This window comes from Mixophyes fleayi, chromosome 2 (assembly GCF_038048845.1).
Source record: "Mixophyes fleayi isolate aMixFle1 chromosome 2, aMixFle1.hap1, whole genome shotgun sequence".
Classification (NCBI taxonomy): domain Eukaryota; kingdom Metazoa; phylum Chordata; class Amphibia; order Anura; family Limnodynastidae; genus Mixophyes; species Mixophyes fleayi.
In genome coordinates, this window is record NC_134403.1 from 310,163,690 (window position 1) to 310,177,146 (window position 13,457).

At 39.8% G+C, this 13,457-nt stretch overlaps 1 protein-coding gene across 2 annotated transcripts in view; it reads right to left on the reverse strand.

The window, feature by feature from the left end:
* Positions 1–13,457, reverse strand: part of SH3KBP1 (SH3 domain containing kinase binding protein 1) — a 316,533-nt gene that overhangs the window by 55,539 nt on the left and 247,537 nt on the right. For both annotated transcript variants that reach the window (XM_075196540.1, XM_075196541.1), the window contains one exon: positions 11,357–11,451. In XM_075196540.1, coding sequence (XP_075052641.1) covers positions 11,357–11,451 — 95 coding nt within the window. The remainder of the gene's footprint in view (positions 1–11,356; positions 11,452–13,457) is intronic.

Genomic DNA, 13,457 nt, shown 5'->3' on the forward strand with positions numbered 1-13,457 from the left:
TATTATTCCTCTACACATTCACTATGCATGTAAAAGGCACTATTATTCCTCTACACATTCACTATGCATGTACCAGCCACTATTATTTCTCTACACATTCACTATGCATGTACCAGGCACTATTATTTCTCTACACATTCACTATGCATGTACCAGGCACTATTATTTCTCTACACATTCACTATGCATGTACCAGGCACTATTATTTATCTAGACATTCACTATGTATGTATCAGGCACTATTATTCCTCTACACATTCACTATGCATGTACCAGGCACTATTATTCCTCTACACATTCACTATTCATGTACCAGGCTCTATTATTCCTCTACACATTCACTATGCATGTACAAGGCTCTATTATTCCTCTACACATTCAATATACATGTACCAGGCTCTATTATTTCTCTACACATTCACTCTGCATGTACCAGGCACTATTATTCCTCTACACATTCACTATACATGTACCAGGCACTATTATTTCTCTACACATTCACTATGCATGTACCAGGCACTATTATTTCTCTACACATTCACTATGCATGTACCAGGCACTATTATTCCTCTACACATTCACTATGCATGTACCAGGCACTATTATTCCTCTACACATTCACTATGCATGTACCAGGCTCTATTATTTCTCTACACATTCACTATGCATGTACCAGGCTCTATTATTTCTCTACACATTCACTATACATGTACCAGGCACTATTATTTCTCTACACATTCACTATGCATGTACCAGGCACTATTATTCCTCTACACATTCACTATACATGTACCAGGCACTATTATTTCTCTACACATTCACTATGCATGTACCAGGCACTATTATTCCTCTACACATTCAATATACATGTACCAGGCTCTATTATTTCTCTACACATTCACTCTGCATGTACCAGGCACTATTATTCCTCTACACATTCACTATACATGTACCAGGCACTATTATTTCTCTACACATTCACTATGCATGTACCAGGCACTATTATTTCTCTACACATTCACTATGCATGTACCAGGCACTATTATTCCTCTACACATTCACTATGCATGTACCAGGCTCTCTTATTTCTCTACACATTCACTATGCATGTACCAGGCTCTATTATTTCTCTACACATTCACTATACATGTACTAGGCACTATTATTTCTCTACACATTCACTATACATGTACCAGGCACTATTATTTCTCTACACATTCACTATGCATGTACCAGTCACTATTATTTCTCTACACATTCACTATACATGTACCAGGCACTATTATTTCTCTACACATTCACTATGCATGTACCAGACACTATTATTTCTCTACACATTCACTATACATGTACCAGGCACTATTATTCCTTTACACATTCACCATGCATGTACCAGGCACTATTATTTCTCTACACATTCATGTGCATGTACCAGGCACTATTGTTTCTCTACACATTCTCTATGATTGTACCAGGCACCATTGTTTCTCTACACATTCACTATACATGTACCAGGCACTATTATTTCTCTACACATTCACTATGCATGTACCAGACACTATTATTTCTCTACACATTCACTATGCATGTACCAGACACTATTATTTCTCTACACATTCACTATACATGTACCAGGCACTATTATTTCTCTACACATTCACTATACATGTACCAGGCACTATTATTTCTCTACACATTCACTATGCATGTACCAGACACTATTATTTCTCTACACATTCACTATACATGTACCAGGCACTATTATTCCTTTACACATTCACCATGCATGTACCAGGCACTATTATTCCTCTACACATTCACTATGCATGTACCAGGCACTATTATTTCTCTACACATTCATGTGCATGTACCAGGCACCATTGTTTCTCTACACATTCTCTATGATTGTACCAGGCACTATTATTTCTCTTGTTCACTGACTATGGAGCAGTACCAGAATGTATTCTGGAGCCTCCAGAAAGAGCCACTACAAGAACCAACACTCCCTGCAAGGTATTGATCTCATAAAGCCTCACAAACAATAATATACAATATGGAACTTGTTCAATCAATGTGTACAAAACAATAAGTGAGTTATTTAGGAAAGAAACACACAAAATTCCACTGCTGTCACCCAGCAAAAAGACTTCTGCATTTTTTTTATAAATAGAAGGCAGTCTTCTTTATTGTCTGACAGCAGTGTGCTGGAGGATTCTGGGTGTTGCTTGCTAGTGACCTTAGCCTTCCTCTTCTGTACCGACTCTGAAACTGTGCTGCCTATTGCTGCCAAAGCTCCAATTTTAATTTGTGAATATGTTACTTATGAAAGCATGTGATGTTTCCTGTTTAGGATAGTAGGAAATTAGCTTAGTTCTCCTGTAAAAAGCATGACACAATATACTCAAAACTTGCATCACTTTAGTTTTGTAAAGTAGCTTATTTCTAAATTCTCTCTCTCTAAACTTGTGTAGTGCTTACTTTGCTATTTTCCGACTGATACCACAATGTCTCAGTTGGAACATAATATAACATAATGGCAAATTTTAAAGAAAATTACATCCAATTAGACTTAATTACCGTTAAGAAAGTGTCCTGTTTCCAGTCACTATTTTGCCACAGTTGCAGTCTATTGATTTTTATTTTAGCAAGGTCATTTACATACAAGTCTTGGAAGGTAGTCATATGTAAAATGGTCTAGTTGACCTAAATATGCAAAATAGCAAAATAAATTACCTAATTCCTTACCAAGGCACAGAAGCAAAGCTCTATCTACAGAACAAGTTTGCTTTATTTACTTGTATTCTTTACGCCATACTAAGATTTAGGATAACAGCTCAATGTATATTGTGCTTGAAATTAGTGCAGAGCAATTTTTCCATATACAAGGTCAAAAATACAAAAAGGAAGATCCTAAAAAAAAATTAAAAAAAATATACCATTTATGAGAGGGCTGTTTGATGCATTCCCAAAATATGTAAGTAAGATTATGGTTTTAGTTATTAAGGTTCATTTACGACTGTGCAAAAATGCAAATTCACAGCGCAGCTATTTTGTGGTGTCACATCTACTGTTGCACAAGTGCTTTGTACAGAAATTTGGATGGATGTGTTGGCTAAAATGGCAGTGTCTATAAGGGTGCAAATGTTGGAGAAGGCACATTTAGGGAGGCGTTACAAGTTTTACAGGTGAGCACAAAGCACTCACATGACAGTGATGCACACAACCTGTTAGATTTTGGAGGTTTCCATTAATCTCCAATGGGATGACAGAATGATTCATTTGATGTTATTAGCAGACAATTAGCAGAACACTGGAAAATAACAACAAAACTACAACCCTTAAGATCAATAATTTGATTATCATACTATAAAGGGTATTGATGATCACTTAAATTATCTCCTTTTTCATAGTGCCTCTTTGCTTTCATTACAACCATTGTGCTTGATTTAGAACATAAAAAATGACCCATTTCCACATAAGAAAAGTATGTATTTTGAATTGTAAGAACCTAGAATAAAGGTGCGCCTGGCACAAAGATGTGACAATCATTAACAACTCCAAAGCTTGCACCTTATTTACGTAGGTGCAAAATGTATGTCTCATAGCTAATATAGTGTAATATCAGTGTAAACCAGGAGCAAGCTTAATTTCGACTACACGCCCTTTCTGTACTGCATTTAAACATTAACGTTCCTGATCTGTCTCTCCAAGCATAAGAGATAGCAAGTACAAAATACATGCAATAATACGTATGTGAGTGCTGCACATACACAGTGCTTCAATTTTGCATCAAGAGCAATCTACAGACATGGGCAAAAGTTTTGAGAATGACACAAATATTATTTTTCACAAAGTCTGCTGCCTCAGTTTTTATGATAGCAATTTGCATATACTCCAGAATGTCATGAAGAGTGATCAGATAAATTGCAATTCATTTCAAAGTCCCACTTTGCCATGGCAATGAACTTTATCCAAAAAATAACATTTCCACTGCATTTCAGCCCTGCCACAAAAGGAACAGCTGACATCAGGTCAGTTATTCTCTAGTTAACACAGGTGAGAGTGTTGACAAGGTCAAGGCTGGAGATCAATCTGTCATGCTGATTGAGTTAGAATAACAGACTGGAAGTTTTAAAAGGAGTGTGCTGCTGTAAATCATTGTTCTTCCTCTGTTACCCATGGTTATCTGCAAGGAAACATATGCAGTCATCATTGCTTTGCTCAAAAAGGGCTTCACAGGCAAGGATATTGCTGCTAGTAAGATTGCACGTAAATCAACCATTTATCGGATCATCAAGAGCTTCAAGGAGAGAGGTTCAATAGTTGTGAAATGGCTTCTAAATTTGATTCAGCTGTGGGATCAGGGCACCACCAGTGCAGAGCTTGCTCAGGGATGGCAGCAGGCAGGTGTGTGTGCATCTGCACGCACAGTGAGGCGAAGACTTTTGTAAGATGGGCTGGTGTCAGGAAGGCCAGCAAAGATGCCACTTCTCTCCAGGAAAAACATCAGGGACAGTCTGATATTCTGCAAAAGTCCTGCTGAGGACTGTGGCAAAGTAATTTTCTCTTATGAATCCCCTTTTAGATTGTTTGGGGCATCTGGAAAAACATTTGTCCGGAGAAGGAAAGGTGAACGCTACCATCAGTCCTGTGTCAAGACAACAGTAAAGCATCCTGAGACCATTCATGTGTGTGGTTGCTTCTCAGCCAAGGAAATGGGCTCACTCACAATTTTGCCTAAGAACAAAGCCATGAATAAAGAATGGTACCAAAATATCCTCCAAGAGCAACTTCTCCCAACCATCCAAGAACAGTTTGGTGACTAACAACGCCTTTTCCAGCATGATGGTGCACCTTGCCATAAGGCAAAAGTGATAACTAAGTGGCTCGGGGAATAAAACATCGAAATTTTGGGTCCATGGCCAGGAAACTCCCCAGACCTTAATTCCATTGAGAGCTTGTGGTCAATCCTCAAGAGGTGGGTGGACATACAAAACCCCTCAAATTCTGACAAACTCCAAGCATTGATTAGGCAAGAATGGGCGGCAGTCAGTCAGTATGTGGCCCAGAAGTTGATTGACAGCTGCCAGGGCGAATTGCAGGGGGTTCAAAAAGAAGGGCCAAGACTGCAAATATTGTGTCACTCACCGGACCGTGAGTGCCTCTTCCCGGACATTTAGGAACCGTGGCCGTCCTCCATCCTGAGGGACTGCGCATGCGCAGCCCTTTCCATACCTCCAGTGTATGTTCCTTTAACTAAATTGGCAGATCAGGCAACCTCCCTATATTAAGCACCTGTGGTCAACACCACGTTGCCTGATCTTGGGGTCTCATTCCCCATGAGTCTCTGAAGGTGTTCCTGTGTTTCCTCGTTTATTCAGCCCAGCTGATTCCTGTGGTTTCCAAACCACTTCTACCGCTGTGGTTTCCAAACCACTTCTACTACTGTGGTTCCCATACCACTTCTACCATCTACTGTGTTTCATCGTGACTGTTGAGCTGATTCCTATCCGCTGCCTCCGTGCACTACAGTCTTCTAAGCACTTCAACTCTACCATGTATCATTGGGACTGTTAGCTGATGCCTATCCGCTGCCTCCGTGCACTACAGTCTTTCATTCACATCCACTCACCTGTTCATGATTGTGACTGCCAGCTGATTCCTATCCGCTGCCTCCGTGCACTACAGGCTTCAACCTGCAACTCGTCTGTGTTTCATCATCGTGACTGTTTGGCTGATTCCTATCCGCTGCCTCCGTGCACTACAGTCTTCAACCTGCAACTCGTCTGTGTTTCATCATCGTGACTGCTAGCTGATTCCTATCCGCTGCCTCCGTGCACTACAGTCTTCAGCCCTTGTCAACTCTCCCGTGTTTCCTTGAGTCTGCTGCCACTATTGCTACCCGCTACTCTCCGTGACCAACTGTTCCAGTTCAACTCTGCTCCGGTGTCCCATCGTTACTGCACCTACTGGTTGCTATTGGCTACCTCCGTGTTCCCGCAGAGACCCGCTGCTGTTACTTCTCAGCGCTACTCATCCATCTACTACTGATCCGCTCTCCACGCCTTCCTGTGTTCCCTGCTGGTCTACCTACCTGTGCGCTGCACCTGCTAGACCACCGCTTCACCCATCCAGGGACTTTGGATCCTGCCGGCCTCCTGCCCTTCAGGTATCTCTGCACTCCTGTCTGACTGCCTTCTCCTGAACCACGGTATGCATACTTCCCATTGACTGTGCTGTGTATTGCATACCTTGCTGGACTGTGTTGGTTCTCCTCTGGAGTGTACTATCTGCTGAGTCTATTGCCATCATTGACTGTGTTGGTTCTCCTCTGGAGTGTACTATCTGCTGACTCTATTGCCATCATTGACTGTGTTATCTCATGCTGGATTACTTCAAGAGACTTTCTACATTGGCAGTGTTGTTCAGTCATTTATACATTTATATTGTGCATATTACTGTGGATCAAAGTCAAGGTGCCCGTGTATATATTGTGTTGCAGTCTCTCCCCGTGCACCTCCTCACATATATATTCAGTGGTACAACTTGCTAGTGGCAGACCACTGACTCCTGTTTACAGTTTCACCCGTTCCAGTATCCTCTCACATAGCAGTGGTACAACTTGCTAACGCAGACCACTGACTCCCCGGATACCTCCACTTGGATTCCATTCCTTCACTCAGACAGCGGTACAACTTGCTATCCGCAGACCGCTGACTCTCATCACCTCCTCGTTTCTGTTGGACATTCCTCCTCACTATAGCAGTGGTACAACTTGCTACCGCAGACCACTGACTACCTTCACGTGTCCTTTGTCCATACAGTTCCTCGTGTATTACTACTTCCATATTGCCAGTGCTGCTAGTCATAGACTTTCCTGAGCATCTCATCATCTGCTATTTCCTGTTCCGTGATCACCCTGCTACCAGAGTACCATATTACCACCTATACTGCTCTGGTAAGCCTATCACCTGGTGATCCCTGGGTAAAGACTCCTAGTGCCCGCGACATATTGACTCTTTGCATACACTTAATGTAATTGCCATTAAAAGGCTTTGACACTTATGAAATGCTTGTAATTTTACTTCAGTATACTATAGCAACATGTGATAAAAAGGTAGAAAAACACTGAAGCAGCAGTGTCATTCTCAAAACTTTAGGTCATGACTGTACATGTAGTGCAAATGCCCTTCCATGCAGCTCTAAATCAGGCCCGTAGCATCTCACGAATATTAATTGCTAAATATATATCAAATAAAATGAAATTCTTTCATAGAAAATAACTGAATAAAAAAATAAGGAATAGTTTGTAACTTGGTTGTAGTTTTATCATTTTCAAAATTAAAACTATATATTTATGAAAACACCAAAAAACTTTAACATTTACTTTGGTATATTTGGTAATAAAAATGATACTTTAGCAGGAACATTGGTTCCCTGTTTAAAGCACAAAGGGTTTATAAATCTGCTCAAGTTGCCTTCATATCACATAACTGCTGATATACGGTATTTTCTCTGACATTAGCAGTCACACATTGACACCAATTGCTGTTACATGTTAAAGAAAGCAATAGGTATACTTGAAACAGATCCTATAGGGCGCTTCACTCAGGTATGCAGCCGTGTAAATACCCCAGAGTTACCACCAAAAACTCCACAATCAATACACAGTAATACACAGAATGGTATGTACACTGGCGCTTCCGTCTTTGACTCACAGAAAACCTCTAAAACAGAGGAATGTGTCTCCTCAATCCTCTCGTCATACGAGGTACATAATAAGGAAAGAGACAAAGAAAAAACATGGCATAATAACGCACAACATCAAATAAAGTCCACCACCACTATGGGGTATGTGTTGATCCTCAAAAATAGGTGATGTCAATAAAACTTCCAATAAGCACCCGTGATTTCTTCAATTCTCTCCCCCTTAGGGTATATGTTTACATCAAAGGAGATCAATATGAGCCTGTAGGGTTATTCTCTGTTCCCTTAACACTGTTGCAGAATGTATTCTCTCTCACTCCACTTCAACACATGGACATAAGAAGAAAAAGAAGCAAAGCAACCACAATGGTGCATTATCTCAAAATACATTTATTATCCATAAAAGCAATCTGAATGGTTAAAGTCAATGGTGTAGCCCCGTACCAAGTGCATACATGCGCTTTCATTTTGGTACGGGGCTTCACCATTGACTTTAACCACATACCCCATAGTGGTGGTGGACTTTATTTGATGTTGTGCGTTATTATGCCATGTTTTTTCTTTGTCTCTTTCCTTATTATGTACCTCGTATGACGAGAGGATTGAGGAGACACATTCCTCTGTTTTAGAGGTTTTCTGTGAGTCAAGGACGGAAGCGCCAGTGTACGTACCATTTTGTGTATTACTGTTAAAGAAAGCAGCCAATAAACCTTGTTTTTACTTGCCACCCGGCTCTTGGAGCCCAACAGAGAGTCCTATTATAATAGAATAAACCACTGTTTCTCCTATTATAATGGGCACTATGTGAGTACTACAGCCAGCAGTGTGCGGTTAGACCACTGACCACCAGTCTGACCAGTGTCTGACCAGTCCTGGCAGGTGTGGGCAATAACCTCTAACATTTTTCATTATTATTGCAAAGTATTACAACTGCCCCCGCCTGGCTGCTTCTTAATGCCACCCAGCTGCTTCTTAATGCCACCCGGGTAGCAAAATTTTCTGGGGAAAGCACTGCATTTTAATGGTATAAGTAAAACAGGAAAACATTTAGCACGCTTTATCTTAATTGTTTTTTGAACTCATCTTTAAGGGTACATTTTCTAGAAATCGTATTTGGTGACGGTTTTAAACCGCTGCGCATTGCCAGTGGTTTAGTATTCCAAACTGCTGTGTTTACTATAGGGCGGTTTGAGACTGCGATGTAAAATGTCTGTCGATGTGTGGCACATTGAATACAGCTAAACTGCCGGCGGTTTGGCCAAAACTGCCATCAAAAACAGACAAAAACTGTTGGTTTCATCAAACTGCCCTATAGTAAATTTAGCCCCTAGTCTTCACATACCTGCATACACTTTGCTGCACATCAGCACATCACATCTGGTACTGTCTAGTTACAGTCCCCATAATTACATGACAGTACATTACAGCACTCCGCGTTTACAGAAAGGAGGATTTACAACTCATTTTAAAGCATTTTGATAACCAGATGATGAATACACAAAGTGATTTAAAATGTTGTTTAAAAGATCCACCCCTAGGAGTACATCATTTCTGAGCTATGACCCCCACATTTCGAAATCCCCAGGCATGCGTAGAAACTAAAACTTATTTTTCATTAGTCTATCTAGACTGATTTAACCACCTAGACGTGTAAGATGACCCGCTCCCATCCTTTAAAATAGGCTGCTGAGTTGAGTCTTGTTCCCCGGGCCAAAATTTGCCAGCCCTCCCCTGTTGGATGGGGAGGTAAATTTAAAATGTAGGGACAGATTTATAAATGGGGTAGGCCCAAGATTATCTTTAAAATTCAGTGTAAAAAAAAAACTATCAGGTATTTGTGTGCTACATGAAAAAGCAGTCAGTATTTAACTTAAAGGTATGTGCAAAATAATAAACTGATTTGCACCCCTTGCATTGTAACATGGTTTTGCATAGGATCAAAGTTATTCTTTTTTTTTTTTTTGCTTTGCTCTCCTTAATGACTCAGGCACTAGATCTGTGGTCTTGTGGGAGTAAATAGCTTAGTTTTCTAAAATCTAACAAGTATTGGTTCTTAGAGGAGGAATGAAATGTTTCTGGAAGAAATGATTAGTTAGCAGAGAACATAGCAATATATTGAATACACACAGAATGTGATGACTGTCTATGTCACTGCCCAGAACTGCCCACACTTGTCACAATGTGGAATAAGAGAACATTCCTGCTCTAGTCTATTACTGCACTGTTTTTGTTGGCATTTCTATTATTTTGGGTATTTCCTGACATGATGTAAGAGTAAATAAATCTACCATTTAGTTTTATAAATACAATGTATTGCTAACATAATTTTTATATTTTTATTTTATTTAAGATATCTAACAATCATAAACTAATTATACAACATAAACCTTTTCTTTGTAATGTCATAAAGTTACTTACACTGGACAAACAAAATGACAGCTTCCACTCATGTAAACAGAAGCAAATATGAAATAGCACAATTAGGGTCTTATGTCTGTGTCTTATTTGTCTGATTTCTGTCATACTCAAGCACATGGCTTTATTTAGTTTTAAAAGATCAAGTATAGCCTCTATTTTACATTAAAAGCTATTGTGAAAAACAGTTTTGGGTGGAATTTGAGACGATAAATATGCTAAGTATTACTTACATATGTTGCAATCCCCCACCTGTCTCCACCAATCCGGGGAGAGAACCGTCATGTCTGATGTGGTCTCTTCTCACCCTTTTTCCATGCCGGTAGCGTACTGTGAAGCGACAGCACTCTGCCACAAGAAGCGAGGATAGCACCTTGACTGCTGGAGGTGGAATTAGGTGGAATGCCGCAACTTAGGTAAGTAATATTTTGCATTTTTGTTTAAGTAAACCTATTTAACTGATAATATCTTTAATATTATATTAGACTCCGTATTACTGACCTAGATAAAGTATATGAAATAACTGATGACTGTATACAGACACAGAGTGATTCTCTGTGTGCACTGGTGTATTCCTACACAGAGGCAGTGCCAGTTATGTCACAGCAGCTTAAAAGATGACAGTCTCAGCTTTTTGACCTGTGTCAATTCCTTTGTCCTAAAGACATGGAGAGGTAACAGTGTACATGTAAAATGGCTGCACTGTAATACCATAGTTGAGTACTCACCCGGAATGTCCGGGAGACTCCCGAATTTTTAGGAGTTCTCCCGGACTCCCGAGAGAGCAGGCAAAAATCCCGGATCCAGATTTCGGCATTGTTGAATTTGGCGGGGGCGGGGCTAAACGTGTCATCATGGCCCCTCCCCCTGCTGCGATTGGCTAAAATTGCCTGGGATTGACAGGGGCGGAGCCTAACGGTGCACCTCACGAGGCCATGCCCCCTCGACGGACGCCCTCCCAGAAAGCTGCCTGCAAAAGTAGGAAAGTATGTGTAATACTAACACTGAACAATGTATTTTAGTTTTATGGTTCCTATCTAAAAATCAAAACTTCATGTCACAAAACCATTCCAATACATACAACACAGTGTCAAATATGAAATATGCTTTCTGTATAAAACATTATTCTTGATTGTAAAGTGGGACCTGATATTGGGATTTGCTGGTGGGCATACTTTCATTTTTCAATGAAACTGGTAGAATAAATAAATGAAATGTGTGTTTGTTAGATTACCTTGTTTACAACAAGCACAATATCTCCTTCTCTGATTGTTAATTCATCTTCATTCAGTGCTTCATATGGGAAGAGAACTTTACAATATTCCTTGGCTGCAAAACAAAAAGAAACAGGTTCCTGTAAGATTTATCTAGCGTCAGTAATCAGTATGCAAATAGGTGGACTATTATTAGAGAAGCCGACACAAGTAATAATTAATACGTTGCTAGCATACCATGCCTGATGATACCTATATTGTTCTGAAAGCTTGTTTAATTAACCAATAATGGTTTCATGGACAAATTAATGAAAGACACTTTTTAAAGACATGACTATATAGTAAATCACACCCTTTGTATAACTATATAACAACTGATGTATATATAATTAAAAGGTTCTACAAATCCCTACCCTTTTCCAGGAACTAGTACACCAATGGGGTTTCTCTCCTAGTACCTCATAGTTTGCCTGACGTAGCTACACCCAAAACTTACTTGCTTTAGGAGACCTGCAAAGAGAGCTTCCTCCTGGAACCAAACAGTGGTTGAGACAAGAGGTGACTCTTGACTGGATAGCCTTGTTACTCATCCAATCAGCAGTCGCCTCTCATTTTACCAATTGCATTAGATGCGGAGGCTGTCAGAAATCTCCTACTGTGGTCTCTATACAACTATAAGGACAGCTGCACTGTGCAAACTGCAAGGGTGCGAGGAAACCCCCATCAGTGTCCTAGTCCGGGCAAGGGCTGTAACAATCTGCTCAAAAGTCATTTTCCAGATGATATAAATGACCAATGAGTAAAAGCACCCTTTACTAGAAAAATTGCTAACAAAGTTGAAATCTCTGAAAATGAAGGTAGATTTTTTTCTCATAGACCTAGCAGGAACCTATTACACATTTATACAATGCAGAATTTCCTGTATGTTACCTATAATCACTGCAATCCTCACTTACTGAAGACTTCAGGAGTCTAATCAGGAAATGTCTGTACAGCAAACTGCAAAGTTAAATCAAGTAGATGTTTAGTTTAGACAGAGTGTTTTAAGTGCCACTTTCAGTCTACATCCCTGATTTCCTATTTGGTGGATCCTCTATGCAGCACCTGCAGAGCTGAGGACATGAAGGCTAATCCTTTTGCTCAGTTGGTGATTTAAGATAAGCGGTATCATTGGAGGGAATCCCACTGGATTTCTACCCAGGAGAAGGCTAGCATAGGGAAGAAACGCCCTTTTGGGTAGAGTTCTTCTGTAAAGGTAAATAGAGCACACAGATTGCCATACATTAAAGAACACGGCTATATGTTTTTTTCTTGTTTATAGTACTTCCTGTATTCTACTGACTATTGCAAAAGAGCCCACTAAGAAAGCCACATACATGCCGCGAAACGCGTATGCACAACCTCTAAAGAAACATCTAAAGACACAGATTTATTTTCTGGAGCTCCTAATTACCTCACTCACAAAAAAACAAAACTGCAGACCTCTGGCTCCAGTGTGGCCTACTCTTCAGACTTCATAACTTTTCCATTGTGTCACAGCTAATATGAATATACCCTTTGGGGGGCCCATGGAAGTTGGCAAGTAGGATGCACAGTGTACCAAATCAGTATCACTCTTACTTAAATTAGACACACATACAGGCTGTTCAGTTTCTTTCCATTATCACTTTTACAATTCAGATATAAGTTAATTTACTCATCACAGAGAAAGTGCCTATTATTTCTTCTGCATCTGCTCACTTACATGCATGAGATGGAAGTGTCTATAACAAACATAAATATATTATATTATAGTGTTGTCCTCTACACTTTGACATCACAGCTCTATTGTGCTTGAGCATAACAAAACCGTCTAACAGTAGGTAGTAAACATGACCTACTCTGGTCTTTGTGCAAGTATTGCAACAATAAAGGTGAGGGAATGCAAACATCTTTTCTCTTTCCTAAAGCAAAAAACAGGTAAATTATTAGAATTGAAAATTAAATTCTTCTACATTATTTTAAATGTATGTCATAGTGAAACGTAGCATTGCTTTAGTATTAGTTATTACTGTTTTATACTATTTAGCATTTTTCTGAATGTTAGTTTCATTTGTTAGTCTTTTTTACAGAAGAGCTATT